Source organism: Onychomys torridus, chromosome 11, assembly GCF_903995425.1.
Source record: "Onychomys torridus chromosome 11, mOncTor1.1, whole genome shotgun sequence".
Classification (NCBI taxonomy): domain Eukaryota; kingdom Metazoa; phylum Chordata; class Mammalia; order Rodentia; family Cricetidae; genus Onychomys; species Onychomys torridus.
Genome location: NC_050453.1, coordinates 64,730,698 through 64,753,920, shown reverse-complemented (window position 1 = coordinate 64,753,920; position 23,223 = coordinate 64,730,698). Strand labels below are relative to the sequence as shown.

The 23,223-nt window shown below is 40.2% G+C and overlaps 1 protein-coding gene across 1 annotated transcript in view; it reads right to left on the bottom strand.

Annotated features, from left to right (window-relative positions):
- Positions 1-23,223, bottom strand: part of Dars1 (aspartyl-tRNA synthetase 1) — a 57,993-nt gene that overhangs the window by 5,681 nt on the left and 29,089 nt on the right. The window contains exons 5-11 of the mRNA XM_036202693.1: positions 22,270-22,372; positions 20,223-20,303; positions 18,901-18,960; positions 9,988-10,099; positions 8,483-8,617; positions 6,161-6,308; positions 4,553-4,699 (exon numbers count right to left, since the gene is read on the bottom strand). Of these exons, the coding sequence (XP_036058586.1) occupies positions 4,553-4,699; positions 6,161-6,308; positions 8,483-8,617; positions 9,988-10,099; positions 18,901-18,960; positions 20,223-20,303; positions 22,270-22,372 (786 nt within the window). The remainder of the gene's footprint in view (positions 1-4,552; positions 4,700-6,160; positions 6,309-8,482; positions 8,618-9,987; positions 10,100-18,900; positions 18,961-20,222; positions 20,304-22,269; positions 22,373-23,223) is intronic.

The following is a 23,223-nucleotide window of genomic DNA, read 5'->3' as shown; positions in this document are numbered from 1 at the left end:
CTGTGAGTGGGTGTTGGAATGACACAGGCAGTTGTGAAGAAGATGATGTGAGTGCTGGGAACTAAACTCACCATATCTGGAAGGGCACTCAGAGCTCTAAACCACTGAATCATCTCTTCAGTCCCCACCAAATAAAAACAAAATACTTTTAAATTAGTAAAGCCCCCCTTTTTATTTGAGGTTCTCAAAGGATAATAAACTTTGGCCCAAACACACTGTCAGCTATTCACCTGCTTTAAGACAAGCATTTCAGGAAGCTACCTACCAGCTCACCTCCCCCAGCTACTTAGTGCACATACACACTGCTCCAATGATTACAACCAGGCAGAATTAAGCATTCCATTGACCCACAAACAGGAGGGAAACTTTACTGTTTTCACTTTATTATAATTATGTGAAATAAAATCCAGTGGGCCAGCACTGGAGGGTCTTGCCATTACATAATCTCCTTTTTTGTCACTTCACAAAGGTTTGTAATATGACAAGCAGTATGTCCAAGTCTTTAAAGGCAACCTGTGGCCAAGAGGTACCTTCTTTAGCACCTATCTTACCTAAGAACAATTCCCCAATACCTAAAATATATTGCTTGAATTGAACTAATCATAAAATTTATGGTTTCTTTTAGCAATAAGGGGTATGCTGAAAAATCATATTTTTATTAAGTAAACAAATAAATAATGGGCTAGGAGTGAAATATGTTTTTTGGGAAGAAGAAGAAGAAAAGAAGAAGAAGAAGAAGAAGAAGAAGAAGAAGAAGAAGAAGAAGAAGAAGAAGAAGAAGAAAAAAGAGACAACCATCACCTTTCTTGTCCACATGTCTACTATGTACTGTTGTGATGACTTAACTATTTTAACCAGGAACCTCTGAATGAAAGGTATGTTGGCAGCCATTTTCTTTCTATCTTTACTATGAAATGTATAACATATAGACAGTATTTTTATGCCCAATTCTGTTCTGGGTGAGATTTAGAATGTTCTTTACCGTTAAAAAAGTAGTAACATTGCAAATAAAAATAATCATAGGCAAAAGCTGGGTGTGGTTGAGCATGCTTTTAATCCCAGCACTTGGGAGGCAGAGGCAGGTGGATTTCTGTGAGTTGGAGACTAACCTAGTCAGCTCCAGGACAGCCAGGGCACAGTCCCTGTCACAAACAGAACAGACTGGGGAAAGTCTCCACACTCTTCTTCACCCTCTCTTACTAGGATGGAGGACAGGGCCTTACATAAGTAAGGCACCACCACTGAGCTATGCCCTCCACTCCCCCTTTATTCATTATATACGCTTTAAGACCGGGTCTTGGTTGAGGATGTAGCTCAGTGGTAGGCACGAGGCCCTGGGTTCAATCCTCAGCTCAAAAAAAAAAAAAAAGACTCTTCATAGTCATGGTTATCCTGGACTTCACTATTATTGGTGAAATTATTAAGGCCACTCCACGTAGTTAAAAGGGAGGTTAATTTTGTGGGGTAGCTTACAAATGAAGGGATAGGTTGCAGGGTCTGGGAAAGGTATGGCGCAGTCCGGCGGTGTTCTCTGGAGAACTCTGCTCCGTCTACCTCCAGCATCCAGGGTCCTGGAACCAAGAGAGGCCTCTCCTTTTGATCCTGGGTCTTCAGCGTCCTCTCTCAGCCCTGCCTTGTAGGCGTGACCATTACTGAAGCCTTAATGGGGGTTGGAACTTCCAGGCCAAGGCTGGAATGGCTACCCACTACATCTCCCCCTTTTGTCTAAATAAGAAGGTTCTAACCTAATACAAGACTATATACAAAGAAATGGTTATCAAATATTGTTCAGGAGTAATGAGGGATAATGACCTAGGTAAGGTGGAACTACTATCAATGCAAACAATATCAAGCAAAAAACACATACTAAACTACAGGGAAGTCTAGAGCATGGTTAGGTGGCATGTTACAAAGATCATTCCAAAAGGTGTCCTATCCTAAAGAACCTGAGTCTAATACTTAATATATTCTATCTAAGATATTATATATATATGTATATGTGTGTTGTAACTATAACTGCTCCATAATCCTAAAATTTTCTTTGTGTCCCCATAAGATACAGCGGCTCCCCCTCCAGGAGGAAGTAGTAACAAAAACTACGCCCAAATTCCCAAATATATCAAGCTGGCTTTGGAGATGGAATTGGCTCACTCCTTCTCTAAACCGAGATTCTTGTGTCCCAAATCAAAAGAGTCCTCTGATATGGGACAGAGAAAAACCAGTATTTTTATTTAAATCAGGTTGATTATAAATGTGATCTCTTTTTAAAGAAAAGGGGATATGATATAGATATAATAGGATGAAAGGGTAGATTAATGAACTTACTTCTAAAGAGCAACAACTTGTTTAAAATGTTTTACATTGGTATAGATTTTAGTCTATTGATACAAACTTAATTTTGTTATACTGTGTATATATTTCTACTCTGTTTAAGGTATTATGTTTGTACAGCTCATTTAAAATTGTAATGGATAATTAAAAAATAGATTAATAATTTATCATCTATGATAATCATACTCATAGCCATGTTAGTTAAGTCTTCTAGATATACATAGATACATTTCAGATAGCTAGGTAATCTTCAAATACTTCAAAGACCTACAGAATATGGCATTTAAAATATTTTTAAAAATTTAGACTTTCTGGACAGTGAGACATGTCTGCTCCTGGCAGCACCGATTTACTTCAGAGAGGAGGATTGGCATTGAAGACACTTCATAATGGAGTTTATCTTCACCTTGACAGAAATAGCCATTTGGGCAGGAAACTGTTCTTGCCTGGACTGCTTGATCAACTGGACATGCAGGACCCATAGAAAGGTGACCACTGAACTTTGCTTGACAAAATGGTCCTTCAGGTACCTGCTTCGCAGAGGAAACTGCCAGACATTCTACAGGACACTAAGAAAAGTGCCCAAGAGACTCTAGCCCTGTGGGCTGAAGAGAGATGCCCCAACTTTACAAAGGATCATTAGATGACTGTGCAGGCTGCCAGCTGTCTCTGTTTACCCTGCAAGACTCCCGAAAGTTGCTTGCACCCTTCTCCCGGTTCTCAGGTAATAATATATTCTTTTGAGGTCTGTGATGTAATTCAAGACTAGATATTCAAGTTAGATATAAAACCTTAGACTCATAAATATAGGATAGAATATTTTGTTTAATTTTGCAAAACAAATAGACTAGATATTGTAACTATAATTCTTGCTTGATAATTGTTTTGTTATATGTAATTTTACTATGTAAAAGTCAAAACCTTCCTTTTTTTAAAAAAAGGGGAAGTGCTGTGGATATTGCTCTGTATAAATAAAATGCTGTTTGGTCAGTGGCCAGGCAGGAAGTATAGGCGGGACAAGAGAAAAGAGAGGTGGGAAGGCTGGGGCAGGGAGACACTGCCAGCTGCCGCCATGACAATCAAGATGTAAGGTACCAGTAACCTACGAGCCAAGTGACAAAGTATAGATTAATAAAAATGGGTTAATTTAAGATAAAAGAAGTAGATAACAAAAAGCCTACCACGGCCATACAGTTTGTAAGCAATATAAGTTTCTGTGTTTACTTGGTTGGGTCTGAACATCTATGGGCCTGGTGGGTTAAATAGATTTGTCCTGACTCTAACTACACACTATATTGACCAGGCTGGCTTCAAACTCAGACACCCACCTGCCTCTGCCTCCTGAGTGCTGGGATTAAAGGTGTGTGCCACCATACCTGGCTATAAAATATTTGTAAAATTTAAAAATACTAAGATATGGGGTTGGGGATTTAGCTCAGTGGTAGAGCGCTTGCCTAGCAAGCGCAAGGCCCTGGTTTTGGTCCTCAGCTGTGGAAAAACAAAAACAAACAAAAAAACCCCAAAACAAAACAAAAACTAAGATTTTATTTTACATGTATGACTGTTTTGCCTACATGTAGGTATGTGTATTACATGAATGCCTGGTGTCCTGTAAGGCCATGGATCCATCCCCTAGAAGAGGAATTAGAGGTAATTGTATGTAGGCCACCATATGGGTACCAGGAACCAAACCTAGATCCTCTCAAAGAGCAGTAAGTGCTCTTAACTGCTGAACCATCTCTCCAGTCCTTGATATGTTTCTTTCTTTCTTTAAAAGGTTATTTATTTAGGTATTAGTTGTGTGTGGCTGTTTGCTTGCATGTGTTCTTCAAGAGTAACAAGACTCTTAAGACTCTTAGCCATCTCTCCAGACCCTCTTCTCAGTCATTTTGAGGTAGGGTCTCCCGAAGATGCTCAGGCTGGCCTAGAACTTGTTCTGCAGCCCAGGTGAGCTTCGAATTAGTAAACCTCCTGAGTACTTGATATTACTGGAAGACAACTTCCTACATTCGTCAAAGGGTTATAAATAGGAAGAAAAATAAAAAGTTGAAAAATGAAAATAATCCACAAAATTATTGAAGCCTAGGCAAACAATATTAAATATATTTTAATTTTTATCACGTAAAGCAGTATTATACAATACACCAAAGTTAACAGTTATCAGTTAGGCAAAATACATTAAACCTAAGCATGAGAGTCAAAAACAAGGCCAGGGACCAACCTTAGATCCTCCTCATCGCCCATCTCAACTCCTGCTTCTCTAAGCATAGCCAAAGCTTCACAATACTCCAGTCTCAAAGTTGGCTCCAAAAACTTGAATGGCTCACATGGGAACTGTTTATTCACAGTTTGAATTTCAGTCTGGAACCTGCATGTTCAATGTTTTAGTTAATAAAATGTTCAATGTTTCTTCCACAAGGGGTCACTGTAAGCAATACACAATATCAATCTCTGAACCTGTTACTGTACCAAGAAAAGTATTATCAAATTTCTAAGAATAAAAGTACTTAAAATGCTTAATTCTATTTCTTGGCTTCATTTTTTTTTTTAAAACCACAGTGGCATTAAAGGATTACAATTTTTATTTACAACTCCTATCAGCTAACATTGCTAGAAATATAAAATACCTATAATACCTATTTTGTGAAGCACTAAAAAAAAAAAAAAAAAAAAAAAAAAAAAAATCTGATTTTATCCTTAAACATTTCTTATCCTCAAGGAAGAGGACACTAAAGCTTGTCTGCCCTGTTCTGCCATCCATTCCCACCATGCTTTCTAAGTTATTTAAGGGGTGCTACTTCCCTCCTCCTGTGCTGTCCCCACAGCACCTGCACACAGTAGCCCCACAACTGCAGACAGAAAACCGTGTTTCTGTAGTGAAGGGCACTTGCCCACTATGTAGCTCTAGCTGGCCTCACACTTGTAATCCTCTGTCACTGTTTCAAGTGCTGCCATTTAAAGGTGCATGCCACCATACCTGGCTCAGAGATATTTTGAAAAAACTTAGAAAAGCATTTGTTCAAATGTTTATGGATGAAATGATAGTAGAGATCTGATTCAAATAGGGGCAAGGGAAATGGGCCCAATAAAAATTAGCCATAGATTGACAATGGCTAAAACAAGGTGCTAAGTATATAGGGTTTGTTTGTGAGGCTTAATGTTCCTAATTTAAAAACTTGCTAAAAATTAGAGCTGAAGAGATGGTTCAGTGGTTAAAAGCACACACTTCTCCTGCACAGGACCTGAGTTCAGTTCCTAGTACCCACATCAGAGAACTTGACACCTTCTTCTGGACTCTGAGGATACTTGCACTCTCATACACACATACTATCCCCACATATGCATAGTTAAATTCACCTTGTAGAGTCACTAATTTGGAAATGACTGTCTACCCTATTCATGTCTCTCAATGCTTTGAGTCATCAATAGTCCTTCATCTATATATTGCTGTGCAACCTAAACATGAGCAAAATATGGCACAAGGCTGACAGTCCAGATCACAACAGACAGAAGAACAAATAGTTCCCAAATGGCCTGTAAACTATAGGAAGAAGGCTGCTTTTCAAACTGTTGCTTTATGGTTATTAAAGAGGTCAGTGACAAAATTAAACTATCTGAGTCTACATAATTAGACACAATTGTTTTGGTTCATTTCAAACGCTCAAAGAAAGAACTGATGTCTATAACAAGTTTTAGAAACTTTCTTAAACTATAAATGTGAAAAACAGAAAACAAAAAACTGTATCATCCCCCAACCAAGAAACAAACAAATCAAAACCTGCAATTGTTTTGAAATTAAGGCAATTTCAAGATATTAAATAATTTTAACCTTTCTTGAAGTCCTTTGAATATTTGCACCAAGGTGTCAGCAATTTCTTCTACAACTTCATGGTAATGATAATTAAAAGCCATTTCAATATCCAAACCAACAAATTCAGTGAGATGTCTATGGGTATTGGAGTCTTCAGCTCTGAAAACTGTTAACCAAAGAAAAATAGCACAGTATTTTAAGTCTTGGGTAAGTGAGGACTTAAATGCAGAATTCTACTTGGTAGTACCCAAGTGGTACCATTTTCCCCACCCCACAGGCTGAGAAGGCGCACTGATAAGCCATCTGTTTCAGCATTCTCCCAGACAGTAAGTTCATGATAAACACCCAAGTCCTAGAGAGAAGCAGAACCAAATGCAAATTAATAAAAGAGGCTGTTGAGCACCCCTAGGGAATGCAAGATCCTCAGGCACCACCTCAATAATTAAAAACAGACTCAATTATGACCAATATAGCGAGTTTGTCTCCACTTTATTAAAATATGGCTTAAGAAAAATGAAACTGCATACATGAAGTAACATTATACATGTCCCAGCAACTCCCAGTCCAGCTCCTATGCTCTCTGCAACTCCGCTGTCGTCTTTCTGACCTGTTCGACTCATCTTTCACTCCACTGCCATATTAATATTCCTGTAACACATCCTTGCCTGGAAACTCACAGCTCCAAATGGCTACTGTAACAAGACATACAATGACAAAATCTAAAACCTTTACACTTTTCATTTCATCTGAGCCTCTACTTCCAGTACTCTTATTTCTGTTTCCGCCGGTAGGGTAGCCATGCTTTTTACCTATCCTGTTTCCTCTACTAAAACACTGTCTCTGTTTTTATATATCCTACTATGTCCTTAAAGCCCACTTTAGTTTGAATTTTCTTTCATGGTAACTCTAGCAAACAATCCTACACTGACTGTTAACCGTTTAGTTCACTCTGATTCTTTCTTCTTTTGAGACAAGGTCTCACTCAGTAGTAGCCTTGACTGTCTGCAACTGACAATGATCCTCCTGCCTCAGCCTCAGTGCAGGGTTACAGGCATGAGCCACCACATGGCTCCCTGACACAGACTTGCAATTCATTTGCTTACTCCCTGTGACTGCTCTATGCATGTGTGGCTTATTCAGTGGCAGAGGCAGGGATTAACATTTATCTCCTCCTCACTCAAGGCATGATCTGTAAACCAGCAATTTTCACTGCAATGCACCACTAGAACCTACATTTGGATCCCTCTCAGCATCTGAGTAAGTGCTGCTGATTCTTCTAAAGACATGGTACCCAGCCTAAGAGTATGTGTGCAATGTACATCTGGTAAATAATAACTTCAGAAAATTTAAACATTTAATTATTTTTCTGTTTGTTTTTAGACAGGGCTTCTCTGTGTAACAGTGCTGCCTGTCCCAAACTTGCTTTGTAGACCTGGCTGGCCTCGAATTCTCAGTGATCCACCTGTCTCTGCTTCTCAAGTGCTAGGATTAAAGGCATGTACTTTCACCACCCAGTTAAAACATTTAATTTTTGTGCTAACTTCTCTATTAGCAAAAGTTTAATCTTTGTTAAACTATCAAAAACTTATATATAAAATAATTTGGTAAGCCAATTACATCCCTAGCTCTTAAATTCTAGTATTTGTATAATCAGCAGAAAAATGGACTTAAGCTTTTTTCTTTTTGGTTTTGGAGACAGGGTTTCTCTGTGTAGCTTTGGAGCCTGTCTTGGAACTCACTCTGTAGCCCAGGCTGGCCTGGAACTCACAGAGATCCGCCTGGCTCTGCCTCCGAAGTGCTGGGATTAAAGGTGTGCGCCACCACCATCCGGCAGATTCTTTTCTCTCTCTCTCTCTCTCTCTCTCTCTCTCTCTCCCCTCTTCCCCCCCAGAGCTGAGGATGAACCCAGGGCCTTGTGCCAAGCCCTTGTGCCAAGCGCTCTACCGCTGAGCTAAATCCAAATCCCCAACCCATACTACTAATTTAACTCAACATAATTTTTTGTTTGTTTTTCGAGATAGGATTTCTCTGTGTAGTTTTGGTGCCTGTCCTGGAACCTGCTCTGTAGACCAGGCTGGCCTTTAACTCAGAGATCTGCCTGGCTTTGCCTCCAGAGTACTGGGATTAAAGGCGTGTGTCACCACTGCCTGGCCTCTACATAATTTTACAATTACCAAAATACATGGGGTTGGGGGTTTAGCTCAGTGGTAGAGGGCTTGCCTAGCAAGCGCAAGGCCCTGGGTTCGATTCTCAGCTCCAAAAAAACAAAACAAAAAAACAAAAAAACAAAAAAAGAAAAACAAACAACCCCCCCAAAAAACACAAATGACAGTATCTTACCTGGTCCAATGCAGAAAACCTTCTCAAAATCAGCACAGATGCACATCTGCTTATACAGCTGTGGGGACTGAGCAAGGTAGGCATTATTTTTAAAATAGGATACAGTAAAAACATTGGCTCCTCCTTCACTGGCAGCTGAAATGCAAACATTTGTATTATCATAACCAATTGTATGTTAATCAATGTTAAAAAAAAAAAAGTAGTTCACTCAGAGAAAAAAAGACCTAGAAAATCAAGAATTGCACGTATATGGTCCCTTTTTCTGAATCAATTTCCTATCTATTACTTTAAGGCTGTAAAAACTAAATGAATAAATAAATAAAAGAAGATATTCCCGGGGTTGGGGATTTAGTTCAGCGGTAGAGCGCTTGTGGGTTCAATCCTCTTAAAAAAAAAAAAAGGACGATATTCCCTTCTTTTTTTTCTGAGATAGGGTCTCACTATGTAAGGCTACTGTCTTAATTATTTTTCTAATTGTCAGAAGGCAATGTTTAATTTTTATCTATCTAGATACTATTCTTTTAATAATTTATCTTCTATATATTGTTTTGGCTACATGTATGTATGTGTGTCACATATATATCTTATGCCAGAGGGGGTTAGAAGAAGGCACTGGATCTTCTGGAACTGGAGTTACAGATGGTTCTAAGCAACTGTGTGGAGGCTAGAACTGAACCAGGGTCCCCTGCAGAGGAACAAGTGCTCTTAACTGCTGAGCCATCTCTCCAGCCCCATTAATGATATTCTTTAAAAATATTTATTTATTTAGTGAATGTGTTTGCCTGTAGAAGTGCATGTGAAGGTCAGAGAACAGCTTATGAAAATTGGGTTTCTCCTTCTATGTGTCCTGGGGACTGAACTCATACTGTCAGGCTTGATGGCAGTGGCAAGGCAAGCCTTTTACCCACTAAGCCCTGAGACGATGACGATTAATTTTTTTTTTTTTTGAGACAAGCTCTCATTATGCAGTCCTGTCTAGACTGGAACTAGCTATGTAGACCAGACTAGCCTTGAATTCAGAGATCGACCTGTCTCTGCTTCCAGAATGCTGGGATTAAAGGTGTTTGCAGGAAGGACCAGCTAGAATGATATTTGTAACTCATCATCGGTGTTATGTAAGCAATTCTAAAAGGGTAAAAAGATCAAGACAGGATTCTCAGACAAGAATATTAATAGGTACTTGGTCATTTTTTTTACAATGAAGTCTATATAAAACCAACTGCTGTACCAATGTTGAAGAAAATTAACATAATAAAAATACATGTGGACTAACTTATGGTATAGGAATTATGTGTTGTTACTGCTTCATTTCCTCACTGTTAACACAAAATGACTCTTGAAGGAAGAATATGGAACACTGTAGATGGTGGTATTATTCTTGAAATAAATAGTCCCAAGGCACTAAACCTTAAGGGATTCTTGAGATTATTTCAGTTTAAAAATTAACATAAGCAACACTGGGGAGGGAGGATATTTTTAATTATAGGATACATTTTGAAGCATACCTGAAATAATTTTAGGAGTCTGGATTTCCACAAAACCTTTGTTAATCAAAGTTTCTCGGAAGAGATGGCAGATGCCGGACTGGAGGCGGAAGATGGCCTGACTAGTTGACGTCTGTAAGACAGCATCAAAATCCAATTAAATCAACCTGGAGCACCAAGCAAGTTAAACTATTCCTAGTCTCAACATTTTTTTTTTTTTGTTTGTTTCTTCTTTTGTTTCTTGAGACAGGGTTTCTTGTTGTAGCTTTGGAGCCTTTCCTGGAACTCGTTCTGTACACCAGGCTGGCCTCAAACTCACGGAGGTCTGCCTGCCTCTGCCTCCTGAGTGCTGGGATTAAAGGCGTGCGCCACCACCAGCAGGCTAACAATTTTTAAGTGCAATGGTACTGGAGAAGAGGAAGTACACTACAGGCCAAGCCAGAAGGTGATGAGACATGCCACAATCTAATGAATATACATGAGCATACTAAGCCATTCTCACTAGAAATGCTTCCTGAGCAGATGTTCTATTTGTAAGAATGCCATTGGAAAAAAAAAAAAAGAAAAAAAAGAATGCCATTCGAGAAAAATATTTCTTTACAATTAATGAAACACCTTGCTTGTACATTCTCTTGGGGACTGTTTTTAAAGGCAATACACTGAGTGAGACATATCAATGTTTATGTAGCATACAAATATTCTAAGTAAGAGTTTGGCATGGAGAAATAAATTCCCAAAGACAACACACACATTCATGTTAAATCGTCACCAATTATACGCTAGCTGTAGATAGCCATGTTTGTCCCACTAAACTAAGAAAATGAACACATAAAAGGCACACCTCTCACAACTCTGACCCACAATGGCACATAAAGCATGTGCAGCAGTCCTCAGGAGCGTGCTGTTGTCACCTTTTCTATTTTCTCTTTCGCTTTTCCATTTACCTCCTCCTCAGTTATGCTGGCTCCCTTTGTTTACTTTCAGCCTCAATCAGTGGCCAGAGCTCTCTAGTAATTCTCTGGGCTCCAGTTAAAAGAAGAGGCTTCTTAACAGTAAGTCTTGCAGAATACATTAAAGAAAAAAAAGTTATAACCAGGTAGGTGTTTGGTAAAAATACCCAACCTCAACCAACACCAGGATAGCCAGAGTCTGCTGAGTTGGTATTCAGGCATTTCAATGAACTGCTCATGGCCACAGCTCATCCTGCCTAGGCGTTCGCTGCACTCTGATGCAGACACTAAGGACCAGATGGGACTCTGCATCTCCTTTGAATTTCTGAAGATCAGAACTTTTTGTTTGTTTACATTTTATTCAGTGTGCATGTGCCACACCTCATGTGTGGAGGTCCAAGAATAACTTAATGAATTGGCTCTCTTTTTCTACCACATTGGAACTGGGAATGGAATTCAGGTTATCAGGCATGGATGAAAGTGCCTTTATACCCTGAGCTATCTTGCTATCCCAAACAAGGGCATACTTAAGCAATGTTATTTTGTAATTCAAATTCAAAGATACAAATCAATAATTTCTCACAAAATGGAGATTATTTTTTAAAAGCCTCTATAATTTGTTTTAGCTGTTTAATTATTTCACCCCCACCCCCCCACATGGTTTCTCTGGGTTAGCATTGGAGCCTGTCCTGGAACTCACTCTGTAGCCCAGGCTGGCACTGAACTCACAGAGATCTGCCTGCTTCTGCCTCCTGAGTGCTGGGATTAAAGGCACACGCCACTGCTGCCAGGTTGCCAGGTTAATTATTCACTTCCTGCCCCGCCCCACCAGGCTGAGGACCGAACCCAGGGCCTTGTGCTTGCTAGGCAAGCGCTCTACCACTGAGCTAAATCCCCAACCTAATTATTCACTTTTAAGACATTTACATTTAAACTGATAAGGAGGATTTGTGGCTCTACTTATTTATTTACCTGCTCATTTATTCATTCATTTATTTTTTGTTTGTTTGTCTATGTGTTATGTGACTTAAGGGAACACCAGTTCTTTCAGTCACTACAAATTGTGTATTTTTCTGCTTTCTAAAACCTAGCAACCTATAAATCAAAGAGGTATGTTACTGTACTGCTACACATATGGAGATACAATTCACTTTAGTGAAATATATTCTGTAAGGGGCATTAGTACACTTCATTGCTATTTATTATTATGTTTTTTAGCTAGCCTAACTAAACTTATTTTATCCTCTTATCAAATGGAAACTAATTGTTATAACTCATATAGTATGAATAGAAATTTCACTTAATTATGTGTTTTGTTTTTGTTTTTGTTTTTTCGAGAAATTTCACTTAATTATGTGTTTTGTTTTTGTTTTTGTTTTTTCGAGACAGCGTTTCTGTGTGTAGCTTTGCGTCTTTCCTGGATCTCGCTCTGTAGACCAGGCTGGGCTTGAACTCACAAAGATCCACCTGCCTCTGCCTCCTGAGTGCTGGGATTAAAGGAGTGCACCACCACCGCCCGGCTTAATTATGTTTTTAAAAAACAAATTTGGGTTGGGGATTTAGCTCAGTGGTAGAGCATTTGCCTAGCAAGTGCAAGGCCCTGGGTTCAATCCTCAGCTCAAAGAAAAAAAAAAAAAAAAATTACGGCTGGAGAGATGGCTCAGATTAAGAGCACTGGCTGTTCTTCCAGAGGTCCGGAGATCAATTCCCAGCAACCATATGGTGGCTCACAATCATCTATAGTGGGATCTGATTCCCTCTTCTAGCATAAAAGCATACATGCATACACAGGACCCACATACATTAAATAAATAAATCTTTAAAAACCAAGACAAACAAACAAAACAAAACACCCTAAAAAACAAATTCACCCCCACCACATACTATGCCCTCATTCTTGGCTTCCTGATTGTATCAACAAATCTGTCACTGTGGGAAGAAAATGGATCCACGTTATATATGAGAAAAAATATCCCCCTGCCCTATTAGATTCCTCAAGGCACTTGTTGGCCACTGGAAAGACCTATTTTATTAGAAAGAAGGAACTGGGGATATAGCGCAGGGCTGTATCAGTTGCTGTGCATACCAACATATACAAGTCTTGTGCTTGATTTGTATTACAGAAGACAATGAAAAAGAAAAAGAGTTCAGCAGTAGAATGCTTGCCTAGTATATACAAGACCCTGGGTTTTATCTCTAGCATCACAGAAGCAAATAAAGAACCCGAACACAATTATTTAGGTAATAATTCCAACATGCCCATTTCCTATCTAGCAACTGTAGGCTAGGGAATATGCTCTGGCAGGTTCTACCTTTTAAATGCTTTGAGATGGTTATGGTAGCGCACACCTGCACCACCAGCTCTTAGTGAGGCTGAGGTAGGGCAGGGGATGAGGACTGCCGAAATCAAGAATGAGGTTGGTGAGAGAAGGTCATCAGAATTTATACTGTAAACAGAAGGTGTTCTTTAAAAGCAGTAACGAAGAAGCAGCTTCAAAGGAAACTTGATTATTTCGGTCATTTGTAACGCTGACAATTCTTAGAAGCTCTTGTACCGAGGGCATGCCAGCTATCTTTGTTCTCAGTACACAAAGCTACGACAAGAAGCTTCAATATATCTGTGCATGGAAACTTGCCTCGAGGAAAACACTGTCCTCAGAGGAACTGTACTCAGCAGACTAACCCAGAGCCCGAGAAACTTCTAGTCTACTGCAGAATCATGCTTCAGCATCTGCTCCTCCTTCACAAAGCATCCCCGTGACATTAGAGGACAATGTGGGGTAACTAAAAGCTAAGCAACAGAAAGATTTTGTCTTTTGGTCAAATAGAGTCATTCTAGGTAGACTAAGAATATTTAAAAGAACCAAAGAGCTTATTTTCTGTCAACTCTTTTAAAATATGGACCAATTTTAGGGGCTGGAGATAACTCAGTAGTTATCAGACGAGGTAAAAATAAAAGGGGGAAAAAGCAAGACTCTACTTAATTATTTTCAGGTTGGGGATTTAGCTCAGTGGTAGAGCGCTTGCCTAGCAAGAGCAAGGCCCTGGGTTTGATCCTCAGCTTAAAAAAAAAAAAAAAAAAAAAATCCAAACTATTCTTTTGGTCGGGCAGTGGTGGCACACGCCTTTAATCCCAGTACTTGGGAGGCAGAGCCAGGTGGATCTCTGTGAGTTCGAGGCCAGCCTGGGCTACAGAGTGAGTTCCAGGAAAGATGCAAAGCTACACAGAGAAACCCTGTCTCGAAAAACCAAAACAAACAAACAAACAAACAAACAAAATAAATAAATAAATGAACTTCATATTTAGACTTGGGTCCCATTCTCCAGGGTATCTCAGAGTATGTATACACACACATTCCTAAATCTTAAAAGACTTCAAAATATTTCCAGTTTTATGCATTGCATACAAAAGACATTCATCTGTCATAGAAAACTGGATAGAAAGTTATATGTAAAACTATACCTCTTCATTCCAAATGTACTATTTTTTTTTTTTTTTTACAACCAGGTTGATGTAGATTTTATAATCAAGAACAAGCAACCTCTGTAATAAAAAACTGGAATCACGGCAAAACTGCAATTATATTCCTACAGTAAGGAAACTCTGGCAGTGCTAGGTCAAATCCCAGGCAAGACTCTCCAGCATGCAGGCACTGCCGGGTAAGACGTCGGTGCTGCAGTCTCAAAGTGGGTGGTGTGCAACACAACAGTGTCGAGCGCCTACAGAACTGAATCAGGCCAACAATTACCACACCCACGAAACTGCCCGGACTGCCTTGGATCATCCACATCTTTGTCAAAAATGCCACTGGCTGTGGCAATCTCCCATCTGTGATTCTCACAGCACTCCCAACGTTGTTTGCTGCTCACAGACCAGCATTACTTCAATTTGTTTCTGCCTCTACTCATTCTGTCATGGTGGGTTCCACTTGTATTACCATTATTTCCCTTGAAATCATACCTTAAATAGTGCGTCCTTAGCAGCAGCATTCATAAACACATGAATTTAATTTGCAAGTTATACATCTAAGTATTAAAACATAAAACATGCATTTGTTTAACACCCAGAAACTACTGTATACCTCGTTTTAGAAAAACACTGTAAAGCCAAAATGTCATCAATTCCAATATGCTGGCATGCAAACTATACTGCCAAGGCAACCTTTTGTATTACAAGGGTGTAAAAATTCATTAGAAATACAGATTTTCATTTTCTACTTGAAAAAGAAGTCTTGAAGTAGACAATGAGCAGACACAGACACTTGATTACCAACTGTCTAACTGTTGTCTGAGTGTTTCAGGGTTCCATGGTTGTGTCTACGTGTATATTTGTGCACCATGTGCATGCCCATTGCCCTCGGAGCACGCCATTATTGGATCCCCTGAAACTGGAGCTGCAGACACTTGAGCTTCCATGCGTGCTTGGGAACAAACCTGGACCTGGCAAGAGAGCAAGCACCCTTTCCGGCCCCCCCACTTTAAAAGGCATTTATTTACTTTTTAAATTAAAAATGTGTGTGTATGGATGTTTTGCCTGCATGTATGTCTGTGTATCATGTGGTTGCAGTGCCCACAGAGGACAACAGGGGCATGTTGGATCCCTTGGAATTGGAGTTACAGACAGTTGGAAGCTGTCATGGGGTGCTGGGAAACCAGTTGAAGAATGGTTCTTGCCGACTGAGCATCTCCCCATTTATTTATTCTGTATGTGTATGGGAAGGCAGGTACTGTGGAATAATGCTTTTGTACACTGGTTTAATAAAACACTGACTGGTCAGTAGCCAGGCAGGGAGTATATATAGGTGGGGTAAGCAGACAAGGAGAATTCTGGGAAAAGGAAGGTTGAATCAGGAGACGCCAGCCTAGGGAATAGCATGTAATGGCACACAGGTAAAGCCATGGAACACGTGGCAACATACAGATGAACAGAAATGGACTGAGTTTAATTGTAAGAGCTAGACAATGGTAGGCCTGAGCTAATGGCCCAGCAGTGTTAATTAATATAAGCTTCTGAGTCATTATTTTATTAGTCCTGAGACTAATCTCAGGTCCCCATGCTTGGTGGCAGATACCTATACCACTGAGCCATCTTGATGGCCCCAAGAATGTTAAAATGTTAAAGTCATTTGTATTCTCGGAAACGTCTGAGTTCAATGACCTTACCTTCCTCTTTTTCTGTGAGAGCACTCACCCTCCTTCGAAGGAGCACTGTGGCAGTCACTCTTCCCTCTAAGGACGGGGCTACTGGGCAGACTTTTTGGAAGGGTTGCACTTAAATCAGAATCACTCTGTGATTTCTCCCTATTCTTGGGTACAGATGAACGTCATCAAGATAGTAAATCCTTACTTTTCCTATTGGGGATACATTCTTTACCTAACAGCTTTGCTAATGAAGACTATATTAACACTACAGTCTGTTTCTTTTTGAAGAACTACTGTTTTATGTGCATGGGTGCTGGGACGGAATGGGGCCTCTGGAAGAGCAGTCAGCACTCTCATCCGTTGGGCCATCTCTCCAGCCCACCATCTATTTTTTCTAAATTGACCACTATACTAAAGCTTTTTGCTCCTATTACCAATTCCATTCAGACAAACACAGGGACACAGAGCAGTTGCCTGCTACACAGAACTTAGGTGCTTTAGGAGCTAAGACCTTTGATGAGGTCTTAGTGCAGTTGCCTGCTACACAGAACTTAGGTGCTTTAGGAGCTAAGACCTTTGATGAGGTCTTAGTGCAGTTGCCTGCTACACAGAACTTAGGTGTTTTAGGAGCTAAGACCTTTGATGAGGTCTTAGTGCAGTCCTGCTACACAGAACTTAGGTGTTTTAGGAGCTAAGACCTTTGATGAGGTCTTAGTGCAGTCCTGCCTCCCTGGGTGCCAGGTCACCTACAAGTCAAGCCATTTTTTCAGTTATTTACTTTGGTTTTTCAAGACAGGGTTTCTCTGAGTAGCCCTGGCTGTCCTGGTTGAATTCAGAGACTCCCCTGCTTTGGGGTTTAAGGGCCTGTGTTACCACCACTGGGCATGAAGTTGAACTATTTAAAAAGTGGAACACATTAGGCTAGGGATCTAGCCAAGTGAGCAAAGTGCTCACACAGCATGTATGAGGCCCCAGCTTCAATCCCCAGGACCACTGGATGAGACAGTATATACCTAGACCATCAGAACTTGAGAAGCAGTAACAGCAACAGGATCAGAAGCTCAAGTCTTCTTCAACTACACAGACACTTCGAAATCAGCTTAAATACATGAGGTCTTGTCTCACAAAAATACATAAAAGGGGCTGGTGAGATGGCTCAATCAGAAGAGATGCTTGCTGCTAAGCCTGATGATGTGAGTTTGAGCCCCGGAACCCACATGGCGTAAGAGAACCAACTCCTACAAGTTGTCCTCTGACTGCCTCATGTGCACCATGGCACATGCCTGCCTTCCCGACCCTCCACAAAATACCTAAGATGGTCCAGCAAATATGAGGACAAGGGTGTGGATCTCTAGTTCCCACATAAAAAGGCAAGTGGGTGTGGTGATCTGCTTATAATCCCAGTACTATGGAGGTACTGACAGGGGACTCCTGGAACAAGCTGGTTAGGCAGACTAGCCCCAAACAGTGAATTCTGGGTTAAGTAAGAGACCCTGCCTCAATATATAAAGTGGAAAAAGACCTTGGCAACCACCTTGGGCCCCAACACAAAGATGCATGTATGTACGTGCACGCGCGCATACACACACACACACTTTATGTATGTACCTCCATACATGGGAATATGCACATATTCAAACCACTAACACATGGAAAAAAAGTGTTTATAAGGATCATATAAACAACATGAATAAAATAAATGTACAATACTTCCTGGTGGTATAGGATAACACAAAGGACATATACCCTACCTAGTACTTTAGCCAACATATGCCCAGTACTGCTAAGATCTCTAACTTTTCAAGAAAAGTCATCTGGCTATTAACATGAAAACCTTTCCATCCTTGTTTTCCTTCCAACTGGCCGCCAACTGCTTTTTCTTTTGTTTTTGAGATAGAGTCTCATTACTGTAGCTAAAGCTGACTTCTAATTGCCTATGTAATCCAAGCTGACATTGAACTTTCCTGTCTCAGCTCCTTGAATGTTGGGGATTACTGTGCGCACAACCAAGTTTGGCCAAATCCTGGGTTTCAGTGATCCTGTCTCAGCCTCCCAAATAGCTGGGATCACAGGTCTGTGCCATGGCACTTAGCAAAACTCCCATTATTCAATGGTTGCAATGCATTTAAATTACACCACCACCACCACAAACAAATTTTTTTCTGGGCCAAATTGTAGTATAAGCCATTAACAAATAGTTTCTAGGCAGTACCAAGAGACTAGTTTTTTTCAACATAAATTAAAATGGAGGTTAAAAAAAAAAAGGGACAGAAAGCCAACAGTCAGAAGGAGCGCTAAGTGTACTACCAGGGGACACTCACTTGCAGAAGAATCAAAGTCAGGAAGAACCTGAGCATGAGACAGAACACTTGAGGAGGAAGATGTGGTCAAATATTAAGAAAGCAAGATGACAAATCAGTGATGAAACACTCAATTATTCCACTTGCAACCAAACCAAAAGGGAAAGAGAAGTCCCATGAGATGACAGTATGAACCATGACAGGGACTTCTTCCAAACAACTCCTGTCTCTACCTGGGTGCACTAAATTGTATGCCATTTCTTTTACATCTTGTAGTTATGATTGCATTTTTACTTGACTATGCCTGTACAAAACAGACATCACCTGGAAGCCACCCAGACATTGGCATTATAATCATCTGTCATCTTCAAACAAAGCAAGTCAGTATCCTGCGAACGAGTACTCACCTGCTCCTGTTCCTGGCAGCTTTCTGAGGGAAGGGTCAGTCAGAGAGATACACTATGTCTTGTATCATGATATTTATACACAGGCAAGTGGCAATTAGCTTTATGGTATCCCCACCCATCTCAGTGTTGGCATACCCTAAGATCAATGACTCTGTTGTCTAATCTTGTATCCTGGTTAACAGTAGCTCTTCCTTCCTAAAAGACAAAAAAAAGGGGGGGGGGATGAGGAAAGGATTTTTTTCCCCCTGAGATAGGGTTTCTCTGTGTAGCTGTCTTGGAATTTCACTCTGTAGACCCGGCTGGCCTCAAATCACAGAGATCTACCTGCTTCTGCCTCCCAAGTATTGTGATTAAAGGTGTGTGCCACCATGCCCAGCTGAGAAAAAGATATTTTACCAGTATTTTGCAGCACAAACTTGCACACCATACACCCTATTCTCAGAAGCAATGCTTTCTTTTAGTGAGAGGTGTGTATGTTAATATTGTACATGGAAATCAGGATGTCAAGATAATGAACAGAGTAAGAGGAAAGACAGGGAAAAGTTATAGGTAGAGGCAGAGATGATGCTGGGGATGGTAAGGTACACCTTTAATGCCAGCACTTGGGAAGCAGAGGCAGGGGGATTTCTGTGAGTCTAAGGCTAGCCAAAGCTACATAGTGAGACTCTCTCAAACACCCCCGCCCCACACCAACAAGAGACAGAAGGGGGTGAAGGGGAGAGACTCAGACTAGAGATGGCTCCGTGGGTAAAGCATGTTATAAAGGTGAACACTGGAGCAGGCTAGAGGAGCTCAGTCAGTGAGCTCTAGGTTCAAAGTCAGACGCTCTGCTTCAGTATGAGGGATTGAGGAGACACCCACTATCAACTTCTGCATCCACATACACACATGCAGGCCCCCACACTCACTCAACAACAACAACAAAGACAAAAGGAGATGGTAAAATGAGAAGGAATAGAAATGTGGCTGCCTTCTTTCCCTTCTCCAAACTTGCTTATTACTGGGGTACCAGAATTCCCCAATTGAACTCAGTACATCCTGGACTTAACCTCCAAGTTTTGCTAACACCTAACAGGAGGAATAACACAGAGCAGCAGTTTTAAAGTGTGCTGTATGGACCACCAATGCCCTCCTGACGAAGACTTTCAAGGAGTCCCTGAAGTCAAATCTCTCTCTCTCTTTTGTTGAGGGGTGGGTTTCAAGACAGGCTTTCCTTGTGTAGATCTGGCTGCTTTGGAACTCGTTGTATAGAATAGGTTAGCCTCAAATTCAGAGATACAGCTGCCTCTGCCTGGGATTAACGGTGTGCTCCACCATGCAGAGCTAAATATCTGTTTTTATTACAATATTTTTCTTTCTCACTTCAATCAATCTATTGGTACACTTAATGCAAGGAGAGCACTGGATTTCCAATGTGACAAACTACTCAGAGCAAGCACATGTGACATAAACATTACCTCTTCACCTTCCACTTCAGGCCGAATGGCGTCGTCCAGCTGCAAGGGCAGGCGAGGTTCAGCCAAACTGATCACATAAATCTGAAAATGAGAAATTGCCAAAAATATTAAGAAGTAAACAAAACCTGTTATCATCTGCTTAAAAGACAATCTACATGGAACGATGTTTGCATACATCTTTAACTGAAACCATTTGGCGAAATAAAATAAGATGATAACCATTTTTAATCTACCTAACAGGGATAATATTGTTGGCTATATGGATTGTTTGAAGTCAACTTAGATAACACAAATACTTTATAAGCCCTAGGTATACACCAATGTAATAAACAAGGCCTAGCTGAATCAACAAAAGCTGTGATTAGGGAAATCAATCTCAAAGCTTCAATTAAAATGGGGTATGCCACAAGAACCAAAGCATTAACATAGGTGTTGCTATTATTAACAGTATTCAGCCACTGCTACCACCATGACCCAACTAGGCTACACCCATCTTCCTTTCTTTATTCTTTGTTGTCAAATATCACATCTCATTTCCTGCTGTTCTGGTCAGGAGCCACAGAGATGTTCTTTAATGTTGTCAAAGTCCCTCAATACTCACAACAAGCTAATTTCACATTTTAGTGATAAAAAAATCATTGAGTTCATGACTAAGGAAGGGTTTTCTGAACACCTTAAAAACATATTACTGCCAGGAGGTGGTGGTGCATCCCAACACCTTAAAAACATATTACTGCCGGGAGGTGGTGGTGCATCCCAGCACTCGGGAGGCAGTGGCAGGCGGATCTCTGTGAGTTCAAGGCCAGCCTGGGCTACAGAGTGAGTTCCAGGAAAGGCACAAAGCTACACAGAGAAACCTGTCTCAAAAGACATACATACATACATATATACAATCACCTTACCACTTGCACCATGAAATCACTAAGCCTGGTGAATCACAAAGGGGATTACTTCTGCGTAGTTAAGTCAGGAAAGGCACCTGTATTCTCCTAGCCTGTAGACTACACTTGGCATTCAGAAGTGTCAAAGGCTTTGCTCTAGTCACTCAAAGGTAGAGTTATCTATCATGGCTCCCTACATAGAGCTTTAGACTTCCTTTAGATAATACAAGCTTGACTTTCATAAATAGTGGAAATTCACCCTCTCCTTCATAGGGTTCAAGTTCACATAGTATTCATACATAAATAGTAATTGTTTGTGGAATATGTAAGAGTAAGGGACAGTCACTGGGTGGTGGCGGCGGCGGCGGTACTGAAAACCATGTCAGGATGAAAAGACAAATTCTTTTTTGTCAATATAAATGGACTTCTTTAGTAGACTCAACAAAGAACAAAGTAATGTGTCAGGTCAGGCCAGCTCAGCATAACTACAAGATTTTCCAGATCTCAGAGTTCCACAACAATTACCTCCTATTAAATTTAACGCTTCATTCCCAAATCAGTAGGTAGAGATGTGCTCATCTCTTTGAATCTACCAGCCTGTCTTTCTTATGCATGTTACAAAGTACTCTACCACTCCCTTTTGTGGAAGGGGTCTCTGTGTATGTACTCTTTCTGGCTTCAGATGCTTCAAGGTTGAAGGAGGGAAGAAACTAACCATTGTCTTGAAAACCACTTAAACAAACATTATTTATTTATATAAATGTGTACACACATATGAGCATATATGTTCATACCACTGGATGAGTGGAGGCCAGGAGTTGGTACTCTCCTTAGTGGATCCCACAGCACAAACTGATTCAATAATTAACATAAATTTCAGAATTCTACAATTTGTCACTGTTTTATTTTATTATATAGATCAAGCTGACCTCAAACTCAAAGATCTGTCTACTTCTGCCTCCCAAGTGCTGGGATTAGGTGTGTGCCACTATGCCCAGCTACATCAATTATTAAGAACATACAGATTTGATATAAAATGGTCTAAAAACCTCTCTCTCTCTCTCTCTCTCACTCTTTTCTTGTGGTGCTGGGGATCAAATCCAGGGTACCATGCATACTAGGCTGCATCTCCAGTCCTCACGACATTGTATTATAAAATGAGTTACCTTCTGGACATGTAATTCAACATCTTGCTGTGTACAGCTTCCAATTTTCTGATTTACTTTTCTCACAATGCCTTCCACATCAATAATACTTTCTTTGTTGATGCTGTCAAGAGAAAAAAAAGATCCTTAATAATAATCTCATTAGGTGTCAGAATTCATTTGGTATTAAAGCAGCAAAATATGTCAAACTGTTTTTTTTTTAAGATTTATTTATTAATTATGTATACAGCATGTATGACCAGAAGAGGGCACCAGACCTTATTACAGATGGTTGTGAGCCACCATGTGGTTGCTGGGAATTGAACTCAGGACCTCTGGAAGAGCAGCCAGTGTTCTTAACCTCTGAGCCATCTCGCCAGCCCTCAAACTGTTCTTTAATACAGGAAACACTTTTGATAAAGCCAGCCTCTTCAACCTATTTAAAACAAACTATTACATAGACTACCTTATGAGATGACTTTTTTTTTTTCAAGATGCCACAGTTTAGTAACAATTTATAAGATACTTGGGACATAAAAGGCAATAGGACCAAGTGAATTGTAAAAAGTAGTAAAGTCTCTGAATTACTGAAGAACCCTTTCCTCTTACACTTGAGATCACTAAGATCAGCATTTCCTTTAGTAAGAAACACTGGCTTCAATAAATGCAATTACTGTTATGTAAGGGAATTAAATAATAGAAGAAGGTCAACTGAAAAGTTTTCCAAGTACTACTATGCAATTACAACATCATTGCCTGAAAGTTTCTGTGTTCACCTTGTCCCTTGTTATGACTAATAACTAGTCCTGCACTCCCACTTAAGGAATGCATGCGTGACACATAAATATAAGACAAATTTCAAATCACTACATCTCCTGGCTGTCAACAAGCCCGAGTTGTGAACTTTAGGCACTTAAATTCTGAAACAGAATTTTATTACATGGTCTATTAAATACCCAATCATTTTCTGGTTAT